This window comes from Mercenaria mercenaria, chromosome 3 (genome assembly GCF_021730395.1).
Source record: "Mercenaria mercenaria strain notata chromosome 3, MADL_Memer_1, whole genome shotgun sequence".
In the NCBI taxonomy this organism is placed as follows: Eukaryota; Metazoa; Mollusca; class Bivalvia; order Venerida; family Veneridae; genus Mercenaria; species Mercenaria mercenaria.
The window spans coordinates 51,866,553-51,888,562 of record NC_069363.1 but is presented as its reverse complement, the minus strand read 5'-3'; the positions used below and the strand labels follow the sequence as shown (position 1 = coordinate 51,888,562).

The window sequence follows — 22,010 nt, the reverse complement described above, 5'->3', positions numbered from 1 at the left end:
TGTTTCACACAGTGAAAACATTCTTGCATGTAAGACTCCTTGAAACTTTACTTCACTCCTAATAGGTTGTTTGTCTGACAATTTGCCAAGTCATACCCTTGAAAGTTATTCTTTTCGTGATGTAATTGAGTACATTACTGTTTTTGCGCCTCGAAATGACCCTATGTACAAGTTTATTTATTGAACAAGAAACTTGGTTTAGCTCAGTGTGGAACTGTTTTATTTGAACAGCCTTGTCCAACAACTTAAATTTTGGTAAGGTTTACTGATTTTCAGATATCATAAAACAAGAAAACAGCAATATATGAAAATAATGAAATCAATGTATTTTAGTATTGCTGAACATAATTCATTTTTAATAAATTATCATGTGAATTGATGATCAAAATAGCATGTAACTGTTAGAATGTTATATTGTGTGTACAACCAGAAGGCATTTTATCCAATAAAATCTCGGAATAAAGTCTTCCCTCTGTATTGACAACTTCAATTAACAACAGCAATGCTTTACTAATCAACAGCCTTGTCAACTGATTAATGTACAGTTGAAAAAGAGGCATAATTTTGCAAAAATGCAAAACTGGGTTATGAAACCTGTACAATGCATATCACCCCATGACAGTGAACAAGTGTGTGAAGTTTCAATCCATTCCCATTAGTGGGTACTGAGATACCGGCTTACATACAAAAAGTTAGCCAAAAACTGCTTAGTCAAAAAAGGGGAATCATTTTATAAAAATGCAAAGTAGAATCATGAAACCTGTGCACTGCATGTAAGATCATGACAGTGAACAAATGTGTGAAGTTTTAATCTATTACCATTAGTGGGTACAGTAACTGAGATTCCAGCTTACATACAAACACTTAACCTCAAAAATGCAATGTTGAAAAAGGGGAATAATTTTGTAAAATATCAAAATACAGTTATTGAACCTGTGCAGTGTAAATCAATATTTCACAGTGAATAAGTGTGTGAAGTTTCAATCCATTCCCACAAGTGGTTACTGAAATACCAGCTTACATTCAAAAACTTATGCAGCCAATGACACAAGGGTGAGACCTAAACACTGAAGAAAAGTGCTTGTTAATATAAATTATTAATAATTGAACACAAATGTTTTGAGAATAATGTTATACATCATAAAAGATTACCTCCACTAATCGGAATGAGACAAACATGTTTGTAAGAAATGTCGTAAATTTTGTATCAGACAGTACACTGTAGATTATTGTATTTTATTTATTCATTTCAGTCTCATCCATATACGTTATAAACAAATAAATATGTATATAGCCATTCTGTAAAAATCATTTGAGACTAATCCATGTAACATATAAAACATATTAAAATAACAGAATATCCAACAAACATTGCAAGTATGTAAGATATACCAAGTTACAAATTACACAAATATAAATTAAATAATTAAAATGTTTATTTTTTTATACAGAAATGACATCCATACAATCATACAGTGTGTATGTCAGATTGAAGATTAATAACATGTACCATTACCAGTTCAGGACTATTACTGAATGCACAAATTATTATTATTATAAGTATCTGAATAGACACTAAGATGTTTCACAATTTACTTTAAGGGCTCATAATGCCTTTGTTCAAAATGTGGCTCACACATTTTCCATTATAAACATAAAGTACACTAATTTCTTGTTAAATCCTATTTCTGATAATTAATTTCTTTAACATTTGTCAAAGGTTTAAATATTGCTGAATATACTAGAATGTCTTATTGGATCTAATGTTTTTTATTAATACCTCCCTGAATGCTCTAACTATGACAGTTCATGTGCAATATTTAGAAGTAGTGCTTTTCTAACCATGTATGTATGCATAATATCTATTTGGAAAGCTGTTTCATCTGTTTTTAAGATAAAAATTTAAAGCATTATGGTCCTTTAAAGTTTATACCATTGCTGTAAAAACTGCTATCATTTTTAAGTATAACTACTTACAGAATATTTTTACTATATGAGGTGTTATTTCTAAGTTTTAATATATCACAGCAGGTTCTTGCCTAGATCCTTACCATGTTTGGGTGAGAAAACATCATCACACATACCATCAAATGCATTTTCTACAAATAAATGAACATTCTCACAGACATCTTGCTAGAAAACGTATAAAGGGCATTTGTTTCTGTCTCCGAGTCAACACAGTCTACACAGAACAGACAACTGTTCTTTCAGATAGTTGTTAACATACCGTCCAGTTTCAGGGCTTTTTCTGGCCATTTTGGGAAAAAGGCCCCTGTGATTTTTGGGAATTTTCGACTCGCGAATACTGTCATATTGGGAAATATATGTACGGTTAAACATCCAAATTAGGAAAGTATTTCCATGAAAATCAGTCCTTTTTTTTTCCTTAGTGTATTTCTGTGATTTCTACTGCTAATATTCATAAAAGGAAACTGCTTTATATTCAAATTCAAGCTGAAAATTCAATAAAATCTACAATACAATGGTTGCACCACTATAATTTGCAACAAAATAGGTCTAAAAAAAAAAAAAATTTTTTTTTTTTTTTGCTTTGATTGGGAATTTTTGAACAGCTATTGGGAAAAAATATGCATATTTGCCATTGGGAATGGGGCCGAATTTCGGCCCCGTGGGACACACTGAAAAAGCCCTGAGTTTCAATAATTCTTTGGGGTGCATCCCTATATTTTCATTTGGAAAGTGCAGACTTATGACAAAATGGTAACTTACAACATAACATAGCTTAGCAATTTAACTATTCTAAAATAACCTAGTTTATCATGACAAGTGCAACTAGAGCTATCACTAAAGGTGATGAATGTACCCCCCGCATGCACCGACACAATACATTGCAATTTGACGCACAAAAGATTGCATAATTATGTGGACTGTATGTATATAGACTGTATGTATACAGTATAGTAACAAAAAACAAAGTCCCATAACTATGCAGAATATTTATCTAAAAGAACGTAACATGCACCATGCACAACTATGGTTGGTACTGATCACTAGTGTGAAGTTTCATTAAATTGTGTGCAAGGGTTCGGAAGATTAGGCGCGCACAAGATTGCATAATAATAATTCGTGGGCTGAGCGCGAAACTGTTGTAACTGTATATAAATAAAGAACAAGATACAATAGTTTCGCGCTCAGCCCTCAATATGCAGACTGTATGTACATAGTATGTTAACAAGAAACAAAGTCCCATAACTCTGCAATTTTTGTCGTTGAAAGAACCTAACATGCCCCATGCACAACTAGTGTTGTTACTGATCACTTGTGTGAAGTTTCATTAAATTGTGTCAAGGGGATGAGGAGAGATAGTGCGCACAAGATTGTGTCTTTGTATATAGTATAGTAACAAAAAACAAACACCCATCACTCTGCAAATTTTTTTTCTGAAAGAACCTAACATGCCCCATGCACAACTAATGTTGTTACTGATCACTTGTGTGAAGTTTCATTAAATTGTGTCAAGGGGATGAGGAGAGATGGTGCGCACAAGATTGTGTCTATGTATATAGTATAGTAAAAAAAACAAAGTCCCATAACTCTGCAAATTTTTTTTCTGAAAGAACCTAACATGCCCCATGCACAACTACTGTTGTTACTGATCACTTGTGTGAAGTTTCATTAAATTGTGTCAAGGGGATGAGGAGAGATGGTGCGCACAAAACTGTGTCTATGTATATAGTATAGTAACAAAAAACAAAGCCCCATAACCAATAACTCTGCAATTTTTTTTCTGAAAGAACCTAACATGCCCCATGCACAACTACTGTTGTTACTGATCACTTGTGTGAAGTTTCATTAAATTGTGTCAAGATGTCAAGAGGAGAGAAGGTGTGCACAAGATTGTGTCTACGGACAGACAGACAGACAGACCGACAGATGGACAGACGGACGGACGGACAGACAGACAGACAGACAGACAGACAGACAGACAGACAGACAACCTGAAACCAGTATACCCCCCCTTACAACTTTGTTGTTGGGGGGTACAATTAACACCTATCGCTCTATTTAGATCAGTTTGCCACTGAGCAATATGACTTCTCATCAATATAGCACACACATTCCATAACACCCTGTTTCTGTTGAAAGGTAAAAACAGCATATATTTAAATTCATTGAACACAGAATGATTATCTTTCACAACCAATGGTCAAATTGCTTTTATTTAGTGCACGGTTAGATTTTCTTATTTAATGAATTAGTGTAATTTTATACATCTTTTCCAGTTGTTAAACAGATTGTACACAAATCAATGTCATTGGTCTCCATATGGTGGCTGATTTCTGCCAACTTTGCCTTTTCTCTTTGTTGGTAAAGGTGAAATTTTGGATATTGCATGTTGTTGCCTTTTCACTTTGTCCCTGGTGCCAGGGTGAGATTGAGAACACGACAAGTGAAAAACCACAATGCAAAAAGGTGAAATAGCAAGATTTAAAATCTCAACTTTTCGCCTGTGACAAAGCGAAAAGGCAACGACCTGCAAATACCAGAAATCTTGCCTCTTTGCTGTCGCCTTCCTGTAGCGCATACCTTGTATAAAATATACATTCTGTCAAATCTTATAATAATGATGCGCATATGCGCTACATGAAGGCGACAAAGTAACTAGAATGTGTCTGTAGGACACAGGGTGTGTTCCCCACTGGTACATATGTCACAAATAAGGGGAAATAATTTATATGTTTGCAGTCTTAATGGGGTATAGCCTCAAAAACAAGAGCTGTCTCCATAGGATGACACATGCCCCCAATGGCACTTTGAATGAATAGTTATGGCTGATGTTAGAGTTTAAGACCTTTGATCTACGGAGCTGGGTCTTGTGCGCGACACGTCGTCTTACTGTGTCACACATTCATGCATAGTTATTTTAAAATCCATGCTAGAATGACAATGATATGGACCGGACATGCCCATCAATGCACTATCATGAAAAATGACCTTTAACGTCTAAGTGTGACCTTGACCTTTGAGCTACGAACCTGGGTCTTGCTCACGACACGTCGTCTTACTGTGGTACACATTCATGCCAAGTTATTTGAAAATCCATCCATCGATGACAAAGATATGGGCCGGACACGCCCATCAATGCACTATCCTTTAATGTCTAAGTGTGACCTTGACCTATGAGCTACGGATTTGGGTCTTGCGCGCGACACGTTGTCTTACTGTGGTACATATTTATGCCAAGTTATTTGAAAATCCATCCATCGATGACAAAGATATGGACCGGACACGCCCATCAACACACTATCCTTTAATGTCTAAGTGTGACCTTGACCTTTGAGCTACGGACCTGGGTCTTGTGCGCGACACTTCGTCTTACTGTGGTACACATTCATGCCAAGTTATTTGAAAATCCATCCATTGATGACAAAGATATGGACCAGACACGCCCATCAATGCACTATCCTTTAATGTCTAAGTGTGACCTTGACCCTTGAGCTACGGACCTGGGTCTTGCGCGCGACAAGTCGTCTTACTGTGGTACACATTCATGCCAAGTTATTTGAAAATACATTCATCGATGACAAAGATATGGACCGGACACAAAAATTGCGGACAGACAGACAGACGGTTCAAAAACTATATGCCTCCCTTCGGGGGCATAAAAAAATATGAAAAGGATTCATTATTCTATACCATAAACTTTTTGAGCTATAAGCATCACAAACAAAAAATTCACTATTTTGGCTATTTCAAGAGCCATAACTCTGTAATAAACGCTAAAATTCTCAAGGAGAATGCCAAGTGTGCAAGGTCACATCCATTTCAAGGTTTCATCTTTTTATATAATTTTTGAGCTAGGTGCGTCATAAGGTGAAAATGTGCATTTTTGACAATTTTAGGGACCGTAACTCTGAAAATAGGGGGCAGAGGCAGATAAAAAATAGTAAGTGCACAAGTTCACATCATGATAAAGACTCATGCAAGGTTTAATCAGTTTATATAATAATACATTTTGAGTAAGGCGCGTCACAAGGTGACAATGTGCATTTTTGACTATTTCAGGGGCAATAACTCTGGAAATAGGAGGCGGACCCAAATGAAAAAGGTGGGCAAGTTCATATCATTATTAAGAATCATACAAGGTTTCATTTGAATCTACACCAAATACTATTTGAGCTAGGCGTGTCACAAGGTGAAAATGTGCATTTTTGGCTATTTCAGGGGCCATAAGTCTAAAAATAGGGGGCGGAGCCAGTTGAAAAATAGGAGGTGCTCAAGTTCATATCATGATAAAGACTCATGCAAGGTTTCATCAATTTATATCAAATACTTTTTGAGCTTGGCGTGTCACAAACTTGGGATGGACGTACAGACAGAAAAGAGTAAATCTATATGCCCTCAACACTCATGGGGGAAGGGGGGCATAAAAAGGCAAGATTTTTTCTTTTGGAGCGTTGTCGCTTTGGTCCGGGCAACAAGGCGACAAAGCGAAATAGCAAGATTTTTAACACTGCTGATGGCAGATTCAAACTTGACCTAGAGGACATCAAGACAAACATTCTGACCTGAATTCTGAGTTTCAAACTTAAACTGTGGACTCTATATAATGTTTACAAGATTTTACTTTGATCTGGTCTACTGACCTTGTTTTTGACCCAACATGACCCTGTTTCTAAACTGACCTTAAGATCAACAAGACAAACATTCTGACCAAGGTTCATAAAATTTGGGTAAAACTGTGGCCTCTAAGAGTGTTAACATGGCAAATTATGACAGATGACACACAATGCCAGACAATGACTGGTCACAATAGCTTACCTTGAGCACTTCATGCTAGGGTGAGCTAAAATAGTTACAAAGGGAGTGCAAACTGGTGCTGATCACTATGCAGTAAGTTGTGCAATCTGAAGGATTACATAGTTTTGTGACCTCCGTGACAACATGTACTATTTCTATTTTTAATGCTACCTGCCTCCTAAGATGGCCAAGTGCCCCTATTTGAACAAATTTGGGAAAGGACAATGTAATGGTGCAACAGATCAAGACTGATAAAGATCCATTAAGCTATACATTAGAAAAAGTTGTTTAAGGGGTATTTCTATTTTTAGCTCTAAAGGGCCCCTTTTAGGATCTCTAACAAGAGCTGTCACTAATGGTGACAAATGCCTCCGCAGCACCTTGACCTTTGACCTGGTGACCCCAAAGTCAGTAGGGGTCGTGTACTCAATAAGTACTATCAGCATGTGAAGTCTGAATGTCCTAGGTGTAGTGGTTCGCGAGTAAAGTGCCTTCATGCAAAAATTAACGTTGTGAGGAACGAACGAACAAACAGAAGGACAGTTGAAAACTAATATGCTTCCCTTCGGGGGCATAAGAATGGCCATGTGCCTACATTTGAAAAAATTTCCTGTCATGCTACCGACCAAGTTTGATAAAGATCCGTCAAGCTGTTTATGTGAAGTCTTTTAAAGGTTCTTATATTGCCCCTATTGCTCTCCATTATTCTAAAATCGAGCCAGCAGTTTCACACAAGATTTTTAAAGTTTCCACTATATACATACAGGGAAAAGTGACCACACCCACTGGCTGCCATGTTTTTTTGACGAATCAAAATAATCTGAAAAATCTTGGTAGAGGGTCATTCAAGAACCATTTGTGTAAAATTATTTTAAGATCAGGCTAGCAGTTACACACATGAAGATTTTTTTTATTTCCACTATATACATATAAGGAAAAGTGACTACACCCCCTGGCGGCCATGTTTTTTGACAAATTGGTATAATTTGAACAACTTTGGTAGAGGTTTACATAAGGACCATTTGTTTGCAATTATTTTAAAATCAGACCATCGGTTTAGGAAAAGATGTTGTTTGAAGATTTTTATATTTATAGTTCTGGCGGCCCCTATGTATAACCAAGCATAACTGTTTGAACAACTTTGGTAGAGGACCATCCAAGGAACATCCACGCCAAGTTTCATCAAAATCCATTCCGTGGTTTTGGAGGAGATGTCTTTTGAACAAAATTGTTGACAACAGATGGATGGACGGACGCATGATTGACACAGCATAATCATAATAGCTCACTATGAGCATTGCTCAGGTGAACTAAAAACCCACCGACATCTGCAAAACAATATACCCCTCCTTCTTTGAAGGGACATAATAAACCTGGGAATGGACATTATAATGATGCTAAAAACCAAAAGGATGAAGATACGTCTAGGATCTGATGAGAAGAAGTTGTAAAACAGGTTTTCTATATTTCACTCTATTGGCCCCTAACAACTTCCACTAAAAACCATCACAATTTTGCATCTGTCATCACCAAAAATAGCAAGTAAGACAATGTGACTTGCCTTATGATTAGGATTTCTCTCAAACATAATGACTGGCAATAAAGTTTTAATGATAAAATGTCAGTGAAAATACTGGCATATCCCGAGTATTTTTGGCCCAGCTCAGAGCTTTGGCAGCTGTGTGTTTATGTAGTAAAAACTGAGATCTTTTGTTAATACTGTACGCTTTTAAAGTTTTATCACAACTTCCAGGCATCACCAATGTTTAGGTCGCTTCATGCCGCTTTCTTGTTCTATACTTCCGTCCATCATTTTCTGTTTTAATGACATTCTATGGTAGAACTTCAGTACATCTGGATCCGAGCGAACACATTTTTTGTCGAAATCTAGTACTCGTAGTCCTTCAAGGTTCTTTGCACGGGAGAGTGCTACGTATGACTGGCCTGATTCAAATACTTTAGACAGTGAGATCTCCACGCAGTCCAGCGTCATACCCTACACAAACAATTAAAGTAATTAGTAATTATACTAAAGTATACATTACACATGAAATAAAATCTTTAAAGCTAAGCAAGCCTCACTGCCTTTTTTTTCAAGTCATAGGCATTACTGTATACATGACAATTTAGTTTTCCATAAATATTTACAAATTTTCACAAATATAAAATATATTAACTGGCATTATGTGAGAGGATCAAACCTTAAATTCAAGAACATTCTATGATCATGCTAACAAATATACATCTAAATGGACTCTTTCTTTTGTTTCAGTAAAACTTTCATTTAAATCCTGTAATACAACTACATTTATCTTTTCTTCAATTTTCCAACATTTCTATTGGTCAAGAGATATGGGCTGACCCTGATATATTCCAAATCTGGTTTGAAATTCTATACCCGGCTAGTGATTTTCAAAAATGAATTTTGTGGTTATGTTAGTCCAAATTTCGCAAATATGGAAGAAAAAGGGAAGTTAGCATAATAAAATTGTAACATAGTCTACCGGTAACCGAATGCAGAACATCAGCTTTGCTCTTGCCTGATATGGACTTTCTGTGGAATGTATATCCAACAAATCATGTAACTAGTAGTACTTGATGATGTAAGCATTTACCTGACTTTTATGTATTGATATTGCCCAGGCAAGCTTGAGAGGAACTTGCTTTCTACTCAAGAAAACACCGCCAGCTAATTTAAATGTCCATCTTGTAGGTTTGACAGTCACTTCCTGGCCACATAGAAACTTCACAACCGGTAAACCTTGAAATATATATTTCTCAGTATTACCCCAGTTATACATTATAAAAACATTTATGTTCATTTTTTAACCCTTATCATGCTGGACACGATTGATTCTGCCTTTGCAACCAGTGTAGATCATGATCAGCCTGCACATCCATGCAGTCTGATCATGATCTGCACTGTTCGCCATTCAGTCAATATCTTTTAGTAAGCACCCCTTTTAACAGTAAATGGTACTGTCCAAATTGAAAGATAGACAAGTTCATTATAGAAATTTAGCAGGGAAAGGGTTAATGCTGTAGAATCTGGTAAATAAGTGCATATTCGAATATAAGCGCATATCAAAAGTAAGCGCATACGGCCTTACCATTATTCAGTATGGGATAATAAGCGCATGTCATGCCCTTACCATGATTTTGTATCGAAAGTAGGCGTATATCCGATTATTGGTAAACAAACAACAGATGCAGCAAAAAGACGTAATTACGGTATTATACCGTGATAATTGTTTATCATAAATACAAGTGACAAGTGTTCTTACCTGTTGAATAGCCGATGGGTGTTAAAAGATTTTAAAGTCTATTGTCTGATAAAATGATAATTGTTTACGATAATCATGCTTTTTGAATAGAAAATGTTTTCAGTAAATGAAAGTACGTTTGTATATCAGAAAAGTTGTTTGCGTTGTCATAACAGTTTGTCGTTCTTTGTAAGTCTGTAAAAACAATATGGATAACATGTTACAATCTTAGTGTTGATCAATGATTGAATGGTGTGGGAGATTGAACATTATTTGCAAATTATGCATGATCAATAATATTAATTATGCTTTCATTATGTATAAATACTGTATGCAATAAAAGGAAGTAGTTCACTGCGCACGTCCATGACGATGTTTTACTTTCGTTTTCTCAACCAAGGTTAGCACTGTCAATTTCTCTAACATATCAAAAATAGGCGCACATGCTTGTCTATAAGCGCATATCAAATATAAGCGCATAGTTTTGGCTTAAGTATAAGCGCATATCAAAAATAGGCGCATAAAAGTGCCACTAAAATTATTATAAGCGTATACGCTTATTTACCAGATTTTAAAGTACTTTGTTCAGCCAAAGATTTCAGATGCACTGGGTGGGACTTGGAAGTGTCTCAAGCTAACAATGTTATATTTGTCATTGCTACTACCACAACGGCAAGCTAACTGGTTATTTTCTCTCAAGCATAATTTGAGCAGTATAAACTGCTGTAATTTTTTCATGCCATTACTATAAAAACTGCCTGATAGAGCCTGTCTTTCTCAGGTCAGTGACCTGAGAACACTTTACACTGTGTAAACCTATCATAAAGTACAAGGACATCAGATTGTAAAAACCCCGCCTACTTTATTGTGATCTGTACAAATCGGTTACCGTATATTCAGTCATTTGCGCTCCTATTTAACAAAAAAAATTAGAAGTTGTTAATAATGGCATTATAAATAGAAAACCCTTTCTCAAAAGACAGTAACCTGTTATTCTCTACACATGCATCCCAATGACCTAGAGCAGTTTAAACTGCAACAGTAACATGCATCCCAGGAGCTTTAAGCAATATATTCTGTAGTAATGACACACATCCAAAGAGATGCAACAATCCAAAACTTGGAAATGAATATCCCAAATATAAACACAAATCTTACCTTCTCCTCCTTTTTCAAATCCCACAACCACACCCCTAGCCCCATTGACCAGTCCCTGGGATACATCAACATTTTTGGCTAGCATCACCTGTGCCCCAACAGTCAGTTCCAGCGTGGCGGGGACAGGACAGAGGTAGTTTATCTGTTTCAGGTATGCCTCTTCGCTGTCCGTCGCCTCATACCTCTTGGACGGACCTTTAGGAAGCAATATAAGGTAAGTTTTAGCTTGAGTAAGAAGGACAATGTTACTGCAAGCACCGATGTGTGAAAAATCAATGCAAGGACTTTGTGACCAGCCAGGATCCATAGTGCGCACACATACTGTATGCTTATCCTCACATCCATACTGTTTGTGCAGAAATGTCAGCACTTGTATGCCACTGATAAGCGAAAAGTGAGGATCTAGATCAGACTGCATGGATATGCAGGCTGATCTGAATTCGTAGTGGTCCTTAAGACCTAACATTGGTTTTTGCACAGCAGTGCTTAACTGATTTACAAAAGAAAGTTGTAATTTGTTGAAAATTTTAATCAATGTATAAAATGATATATCAAGTGACTCTTGTCTATTCAATTTCTTCTAGCACTGGAAAGTCAAACAGTACAAAAATTAGATGTCATAATAAAAGTACATGTATATCTAGAAATAAAATTTAATTTCGTCATTTTCTCCACACCTCTCTTAAAAATGACAAAATATTACCTGTTAGCTTTTTCAACTGAAAGTTGTTGATCTGGTTGACATCTTCCTTATGTGTACACAACTGGGTTGCTAGGATTCCTTCCCTTTGTATGTTGTTCTTTGCTGTAGCACGTAATGTTGTGTATACATAATCTGGACATCTGTAGTAAGTACATTTTCATTTATTTTGTTGGGTTTAACGTCGCACCGACAATCATAGGTCATATGGCAACTTTCCAGCTTTGATGGTGGAGGAAGACCCCAGGTGCCCCTCCGTACATTATTTCATCATTATTTCGGCACTTGGGTAGAACCACCAACCTTCCGGAAGCCAGCTAGATGGCTTCCTCACATGAAGAATTCAACGCCCCGAATGAGGCTCGAACCCACATCGATGAGTGGCAAGTGATTTAAAGTCAGCAATATAAAGTATATGCATACATACATGTAAATGATATGCAACACATAATCTTAACATCTGTAAAATACAGATAATCTGATCATAATGCAAACTACATGTATCTGGATATCTCAACTGTTAAAAGCAATAACCTTCAGATTTTGGCTAAAAAAGTTCTTGATTCTTTTTAAACATTAGAACATGAATTTTTGTTTCTAAACTTTCTTTAAAATGCCAAATCAAGAAAAAAAACATGCTACAGTTGGGAATCAAACCCGGGTTGCCATGGCAATAAAAATTTCCCTGCAGTCTTGACCAATACACCACGGAGGAATATATACTTAACCTCTGTAAAAAACAACTTATTCTTACGGTTTCCAACCATATAATTTGTCAGTAACTATATTTCAAAGTTTTCTTAAGAAATATATCAATAATTTTCTGAAATCTTAAAATAAATTTTACAAGTACTTCAACTTTTGTACCCTCCATACAGCCTCAAGTTAGAATTAAAATACCATACCTTCCAAGTCTAATGTTTTGTAGAATATCAATGAACTTGCTGTCTGATTGTCGTTTAACAACTGTTAACTCTAATTTCAGCTGTATAACTTTACTCCAGGATTTCGACTGAAAAAAAAAAACCACAACAAAATCCAAATTCAACGTGAACAAGAGTGGCAGACTGTCATGAAAGACCTCCGTCATCGAACTTGGCCTAATTCAAGGGCCATAATCCAAGAGTGCCTGGTGCGATTTTGCTGGTAATCAAATTTGGCCGAGATATTATGCCCACAAACATTGTCAGCAAGTTTGGTGAAGATCAGATGAAAACTGTTCGACTTGAGAGCGGACAAAACTAAATGCGCAGATTTCGAGTAATTCAAAGGCCATAATCCAAGAGTGCCTGGGGTGATTTGGCTGGTTATCTAACTTGGCTGAGATATTATGCCCATAAACATTATCTGCAAGTCTGTGGAAGATTGGATGAAAACTGTTTGACTTAAGAGAGCGGACAAGGCTAAATTTGCAGTTTTTACAGAAAACACCTTTTCGACTCAAGGAAATAATTTAATAATCGTGTACTCTACAAACTGTGCTACTTGGGACAAGAAGATTTACATTTCTCTCTCCATCAAAAGCAGGAATGGTGTTCATTTTATTGCTGAACCTAGCTAAACTGCAGAGAAAAACTACCACTTAGAAATATTCCTTAAATCTTAAAAATATTTTCACTTTTAGTCCTAACCATTCTGCAATTCTTCACTAATGTTCTTGAAAACCTGTGTCTTATGACAGTATAAGTTCTATGATAGTATAAGAAATGCCAATTAATTAACATCACGGAGAATCCCATCCACTGCCAATAACTAGGAATTACTTGTCAATCAAAAGTGTGGCAACTATCACTGTGATTAAAAACCAACCTTGGAAAACAGAAATGTTTTGTGTAAAGAGGCTCTATCAACTGACTTGCTGAAGGTCTCCGCCCATGTGTCTGAAATAACTTTTTAAGGAGCATATGTGGGTCTTTCTTCAACATTAAAAATTACTTAAATGGTATTAGTTAAGACTTCAAACCCAACAAACTAACAAACCATAGTTTAATTTTTCTTTAATTTATGACCAGTTACCTGAAAGCAGAATTTCCGTTTCTCAGATCCTTTGGTAACTGGTGGCAACTGTAGAAAATCTCCACAGATGATCAACTGTATGCCACCAAATGGTTTGTCTGACTTCTTGATTACCCTGAAGTAAATATGACATATGCATGCAAGATTTAATAAGCAGACAATAAACAAATCTGAGATGTTTGTTTTACGTGTTCAGTATCATTTTTCAGTCATTATCACACTAACCAGTGTTTCCTTGATTCAGTACTCATATTAACTTGTTCCCTGTAAAGTACTTAAAAAATACCCATGAATTTATTATAGCTGTGTGACAAATGACTTTATACTTGTCTTCTGGCAAAATATTTGCCTTGTTTCTCACCTGCCTACAGAGTATTGTTTTCTATGCACTCACTAAGCTGGCAAGTTTGAATTCTCTAGTACTACCTCTGGTATTTCCATTATTCTGAGCACTGTAACAATGTCAGAGTAAAACAGAAGCACTATAATCTGCTTTGGAAAGAGACCATTCTAAATCACCCTCATTTTAGAACTGTTAATTTTCTTTATTTCTTACATATTCATTACAAATTTAGGACAGTACTCCAGAATGAATGTTTGCAAAAGCTTGGGCTATCATATTTTGCATTTCAACATTTTCCAATTCTAGAGTCAAGTTCTTTTAATTATTTTATTTGTCTGGAAAATGGAGAATGGTGAATAAACTGAGAAGTTGCCCATTTTTCTTTGTAATTTATAGCAATTAACCGAGTAATACAGAGTATGAAAGTATAAAATAAAACAGTCTTCAAACAAACCTTGCCACAGTCTCTAGTTTATCGAAGAAATCTCCATCGACCATAGAAATCTCATCAATGATTAGATGATTACATTTTCTCCACTGTTGAGCCACTTGTTGTCTGGATGCCAGCTGTATACACTGTTCTATAGCTGCCTGACCAGATCCTATACCTGTAAAGTAACTCTGTTTTTAAAGACTGGTTAAAATTCTAAATAAGTCACAACAGCATTTGTTTTGAATTGCAAGTTGTGTGGAAACTTCTTATGAACCCTCCCGCCCATTGTTCTGATCTAATTTAGTGTGTCCATTTAAACTAACCCTCACAATGTGTGTTTCTGCTTCCCAGACTTGGTATCAGTAATTACAGCTGAAAGTCGATATCTGGAATTCCAAGCAATCAGCTCCAGTTTTCTCTAAAAATGATCTTTCTTTAAAATTGAAGTTTGGTCATATAATGAACATTAGAATATGAGTTTTTGTTTCTAAACTGTCTTAAAAATGCCAAATCAAGAAAAAAAACATGCCCGAGTTGGGAATCGAACCTGGACACCGTGGATATAAAATTTGTCCTATGTTCTTGACCAATACATCAAGGAGGAATATGTAATAATTACGTATTCCTCCTTGGTGTATTGGTATAACAGACATTAAAAATAAAGCTTTATAATTAAGGCAGTTTACCTCTGGTATCCCATTACAAATGCTAATCGCTTTTCAATTTTGAATGGAAAAATTCTTATGTTTCCCTAACTTATAATCTGCCAGTAACAAAGTTTTTTAAAATCTTCATAAGAAATTTAATATAGCAATAATTTTCTGATATCTAAAATGTATCCTTATTTTTTTTTTTGTTGTATTACAATTTGGAGGTCAGTGCCTTTAACTCATATGAGAAAATAAAGAAAATATACATTGTTGCATCACAGAAAATAAAATGGTAACAGTCCATCACTTCAGTGCAGAAAGCAGGCAAGTGCTTCTTTATATCAATTGGGTTACCCATCTTGTGCAGTGCAGTGATGAATTATGTATTAGAAATGAGTATGTCAGTCTGTATTTTAATCCTTACCATGCAAAATTTCTATAATGAACTTGTCCATCATTCAATTTGGACAGTACCATTAACTGTTAAGGGGTGCTTACCAAGATACTGACTGAATGGCGAACAGGGCAGATGATGATCATGATCAGACTGCACAGATGGTCTGCGCTGTTCGCAAAGGCAGAATGAGAATCACTTGCCGCCAGCAGGCTAAGGGTTAAAAGTAACATAATTTGATAGAAAAATCAATTACAATCACAATCAAAATGAGAGTCTGGATGCTCTTAAACTGTTTGATGAAATGAGTGATTGTATGGGTTGTCAGTGTTCATAGAAGTAAGAGAATTATGACAAACCTGCAAACTGATGAAGAGTTGTTCCCCCTATATGACAAGCAGCAACTCCTGTACTAGCTGTGGCATATGTGTGCTGGGGTGGTAACGCACCTATAACATGTACAGAATAAATGTCTTCAAGATTATACATACACAAAAATGTCAAGATTTATGTTCAAACTGTGAACAATTTTTTTTTAAAAATTACTTTTGCATTTCCACAGAGTTTAAAGTAAAATGTAAATCTGACAAGGAAAAATAACAAACAAATGTACCAGTGGTCATTTTACCATTTACCACCTAAGCCATTTGCTACAATTTAAGTCAAGATTACAACAAGGGTATTTTCTTTTATCAAAGTATTGTTTAAAACTTTTACATAGACAGTCGTTCAAAAACAGCCAGTGTGATCCTCGCCTGGTCTATGAAATACAAGTACTTGGTAAAACCCATGATTGTTGACTTTTTTTCCAGCATCTCAGAGCAGTTTACCTCTTTCATAAGATGATTTTGTAACTGACACAGATATTTTTCAAAAATCAAAATTTAAGTCTGTCATGAGCCGCGTTCATAATCTTAATTTTTGAATTGTATTATGTGAACAAGTCACTTCTAAACTTGTAGTGTAGCAGAAAAATAGCAGAAAATATTTGGGCATTCATATTCATATCTTGAACATTTCTAGCATGTTAATGCTACTTTTGTTCTGAAACAACAGAATATTAAATGTTTATTTTTAGGTGGTATTGTCCAGTGATGTAACAGTAGGCAGTTGGCCTATTCATTGTTCCTGTATTCTATACCAGATCTAACCTGTTCTCTTCAAGCAACTTCTAAACAACATTCAGCCAGAGGTGGAGGACACACACTGTCTTCCATCAAATCGTCACAGATAACAATAAACCTCTCCCAAAGATAATTAAAAATCTGTGTTCTCCCTATATTGAGCCAAGCAGGCGGGCTCTAAGAACAACATAAATGCAACAAATTTACCTATAATTCTTCTGAGAAGGAAAGATTTTCCAGTTCCTGCACTACCAGTGAAGAAAATGTTCTGTCCACTTTTCACACTTTCTAGAACCGTTGTCTGCTCCTTAGTTAACTTGACAGGATTTGTGATTGCCTCAGGTAAACTGCTAGCTTGTAATCCTGTAAAAATATTTGTAAATCTTTTGATTTATAGATCATGCAATCTCACAGAATACAAATTTTAAATAATCTATAATTCTCAATATTTGAAAGTAATGATTTACCCAGTAGTTCTAGCAGTGTTCTCACACACAGTCAAACTTTGTTCCCTTAAACTCGACATGACATGCAAAATTAGTTTGAGTTACGAGTAGTTCAAGCGTTCATGGAACTATATACATTATACAGGAATTTTGCTGGAACCCGACAATGAATTCAAGAGGAGGGTGGTGTTCAAATTGTCTGAGTTCGAGCGAACAAGAGCTGTCAAAGGACAGCAATGCTAGACTATTCAACAGCTGAGATACCAGCTTACATACAAAAACTTAACCAAATCGGGATGCTGATGTAGATGCACAGGTGAGTCCAATAGCTCTACCTATTCTTTGAATAGTAGAGCTAAAAATTGCAAATTTAAGCCAGTCTATGCTTTCTAAGTTTCTTTCAACTAAGGCAGGTGGGATTTTTATTTAAGCTGAAAGCCTTCCACTCACTCCTGTGCATGATTTAATATGTTTTCAATTAAGATGCAAACAGGCAACTCATTTAACCCCTAAACTTTCTCAAAGCCAGAGCTCTGACTTCCAAACGTTTAGATGTTTTAATACACCTAGCCAGAGTCTGAATCAGTGTACAAGTATGAAATAATAAACAAAGTATATCCGCATAAGTTGATACCTATTGTGCCCTTCCCATCATTACAGATAAGTTTCCTCGCCATTTTACTTGCTGGCGGTTGCTGGTTCTCCTTATCATCACTGGCACATCTTTTCCGCTTTCCTTTCGGCGTGTACAAATCACACTTTTCTGCCAACTTAGCTTTGGCCTCATGTGCTTCTTTCAGGTCTCTCATAGTCAGTGGACTAATTTCATCAAATGTTCTTGGAAGATCGGACTTCCATTTGAGCCTCTCACTTACAAATCCTTTCTTTTTCAAGCATTCTAATTTTGTTGTCATGGTCTTTAAAAACATTATCAATTTATCTGGAGCACAGTTTGACATCATAACCTGTGTGTTATCGGTGGTAAGTTTAATGGTTGCTTTACCATCCTTAACAAATTTCTTGTGCACCAATACATCTCTTAAAGTGTACTTCATTTCACGTTTACTGGGAAAGTTCACGCATAATATGACATCTCTGAATTCATTCCTGCCTAGTGTGAATGTTACATTCTTATGTTGCATTTTTCTGAGTGTTTCACCTTTAGCATTCAACTCCTCTAAAGTTGCTGAGCAAGTTATTGTATGAAGATCCATAGCTGGAAAACAAAAGAAACTGAGTATCAAAACATGTTGTATTTCAATATTCTGAGAAGAGCTGTCAGCACTTTAGTAATTATTGTCACTGACCAGGGCATCCGTTTGGCCATTTTTGGGGCCGAATATGGGCCCCATTCCCCTCATAAAATAATATGTTTTATTCCCCTTCTCAGAAGAAAATTCCCCTGATAATAGGTTGTTTAACACATTACAACTAGATATCAACTCCTATCAAATTATATCATAGTGCCTCCAAGGAAGGTTTAATACTGCTGCAATATAGTTACATTAGTTAGAAATGATTGAAAACAGTATTAATAAGTATGAAATGTAGTAACATATATATGGCTAAAAACTTCCCCTTTTTGTCTTAAAACGACGAAAAATTCTACTTCCAGAGGGTATGGGTACCTGTCCCCAAAAGTTGTCTAGTGCCCTGCACTCATTTGAAATTTACTGAGGTCAGGATTACAAGTTTCTAACACAAACTTGGAGAAAAGTATATTGCTTTTTATTTTCCAATACAAGCCATTTACGGTAAAGAGCTCTGGTAGAGGCTATGTAGACAGCAACCTTGTCTATGATTCATTTCATATTTGCACAACAGTCACATGATTGTGTCTCTAAGAAATTTTTTACATGGCAGTCATGTCTGTATGAAATAATTTGCATGACAACAAGCTAGGCCTTCTTCTACTCATTTTTGTAGGTCTAGATACCCAGTATTATAAAGTACTTATCATTTATGCCCTTAGCATTTAAAAACATACTGTAGACAGATAATTTAACTTTTAAGGTTTTGATAAAATGGTGCACTTTTACTGCTATGCTAAAAAGCAAGCTTTTATAATCATGGTATCAGTGATGTGGAAGTGTGGCATCTCAGGTGTTAAGAGGTCCCAGGTTTGAATGCCAGTAAAATATTTTCAATTTCTTTGTAGCCACATGTAAAAAACCCACAATTGATATAAACTGACACCTTGGAATGTCACATAGAGCTTCAAACTCTTAGAATTTGAGAACAAAATCTAAAATAAATGGTAGTACTAGTAGGGTCGAGTGTAAGTTATACTGCTGTTTTGCCAAAGAGCTAGTTTTTATATAGCAATGTGGTAGTGTCTGCAGGGTTCAAATGATCCCTATCTATCAGGCTAAAATATTTTAAGCTTATATATATAAAACAAAATTAAAAGAAGCATTAAAACAAAATAATACATCGTTTTATGAAAAATTATCATGCTAAATAATCATGTTTCTTCTGAGCCCATTCACTCAGTACAATATAAAAACAAGCTGTTGAAGGAGACTTCCTCTCAACCATTCAACAGCCTTGCCATAAAAGATGTTTACAATGGAACATTTAACAATGCATGTCAGATCATTACCACAAACAAGCTTGTGATGTTTCAATCTACTTCCATTTCTGTAAAAATGGAAAATAGAGTATAAGGATCTTACACGTCTGCCTGTGTAAGACCGGGTTTTCTCTACCATAGGGACATTGTGGTAAGAAAAAAAACAAGGTTTTTCCCCAAACTGTCCCGAGGGTCAGGAAAACAGCTGTCTTACACAGGTGGACATGTAATATCATTTTTCTTGCCTATCACGTTCACTTATATAGGTCGTGGAGACAAACAGATTTGGATATTTCCTGGCATTATATATTTTTATAGTTTATGACGTCATAATAGTGCCAGTACCGTTAGCTCAACTTAAATTGTGTGCAAAGGGCTCTTTGATATAAGAGACTATAATGCCCTTCGCAGAGGCAGATAATTATACAGCAAATGTCAGTCTGTGAAATCAGTCTGCCTTGCAGTCGAAAAATTGAGACTATAAAGTCTATAGTACCATGTGACATCACCTTTAGAAGTGCATGCTATTTTAGACAAGGTTTTTCCATAGGGAAAAACAGGAATATCTAACCCTGGTGTGAGCGCAGACAAATATATTCTTTCCCTGCTAGGTAAGCAAGAATTTTGGTACCAAAGTAACCCAGTGCATGTCTGTTCATCACAGTGAGCAAATGTGCCCAGTTTCAATACATTCCTATAAGTACTTAGTCTAAATAATGAGACCTCGGGTAGACCGATTTTACATTCTGATATTTTACATTGTCTACCTAGAGGGGGATATCGAGAATGCGGGTCAGGACGGCCCAAATCCAAAACGGCCCATACCAAGACGGCCCAGTCCAGGACGGCCCAGATATATTAAATATACCGTAATATACCGTTATGACAAATTAAAGATGCTATTTTGTAATCATAGTTGATTTAGAATAAATTATATTAAGGGACAATTATTTTTTCTGATTGATTGCAATTCAGTATAATTATGTTCGCAGTTTGATTGGTCTCTTCTCTTAAAGTACATCGACCGTTTATTGATATGCGTAATTAATCCTATTATAATCATCTGCATAATGCTTCAATCACTATAAATGCATTAATTACTTTTAAGTAATTACTTATATCGCGATACATTCTTAAATTTATTTGACGGTCAAAACCATTTAAATAAGTTATGTCAATTAACATAATTATCTATCTTTTACGGGCATTTAATTGCTTAAAAAATTATTTTACTTATCACAGTTTTTACCGCGATATCTTTAATGTATTAATTATTATTGGTTATTAATGAAAACTGGTCCGTCATGGTATGGGCCGTCTTGGTTTTGGGCCGTTTTGGTTACGGACCGTCATGGATTTGGGCCGTTTTGACCCGTCACCGATATCGACCAGTCAAAAAAATATAACAATATTCAACTCTTGAGTACAATTATTTGGACTAAGTGGTAGTCGAACTAATCCGACGTATACAGTTTGTTTTATATTGTGACGGTCAAACCGTCAGAAATTAAAAAGCAGCCACTCAGCGACAGTAAGCTTGTCTAGACTAAGTGCCGGTACTGAAATACCAGCTAACATACAAAAACGATATACTCGAGAATAGTTCTGGCTACCATAACTTAACTGATGCTGTTTTTATTTTCTGATGGTCACATCCATTAATCCATAACAGCATATAAACATCTCTGAGCTGGATTTTTAAGACAACTCGAGATTTGATTTTAAAACAATAAACAATGGTATTATGGAACAGCCTCTATGTCGCAGTCATGCAACCTGAACATGATATTATTAGCATAATTTACGCTTTAGTTGCTCACCATACAGGACTAAAGACAATGTAATATTGTTTTTATCAGTTTGGTCATTCTTGGGTACGAAAATATTTGGACGAAAAAATGTAACAAACTGCTCAATGAAATTTTCTACAGTTGAAGCTAAATCTTTGCAATATCGATCTCACTGTGTGTAGAAACATGACTTAAACAAAACTTGTTAATTACTTTATTTGTAAACACAAAAATGTAGAAGCAATTTCGCATTTTACCTGAAACAACTTTTGCAGTTTTGACGTCAATTTTTAAAACAGGTGCGAGTACGAATCAGGGAAATACTTTCTCCAATCAAAACGCTTGTTTCATTTCATTAG

General features: G+C 35.7%; 1 protein-coding gene across 1 annotated transcript; it reads right to left on the bottom strand.

The window, feature by feature from the left end:
- Positions 1–482: 482 nt before the first annotated feature.
- Positions 483–21,986, bottom strand: LOC123523494 (ATP-dependent DNA helicase PIF1-like). The gene is made up of 11 exons (XM_045301160.2): positions 21,909–21,986; positions 17,924–18,505; positions 17,051–17,206; positions 16,079–16,168; positions 14,697–14,850; positions 13,900–14,014; positions 12,789–12,895; positions 11,887–12,026; positions 11,184–11,378; positions 9,378–9,523; positions 483–8,758 (listed from the first exon to the last, which is right to left on the bottom strand). Exons 2-11 carry the CDS (start codon positions 18,501–18,503, stop codon positions 8,519–8,521), a joined length of 1,923 nt encoding a protein of 640 aa, XP_045157095.2. The 5' UTR covers positions 18,504–18,505; positions 21,909–21,986; the 3' UTR covers positions 483–8,518.
- Positions 21,987–22,010: the final 24 nt, after the last annotated feature.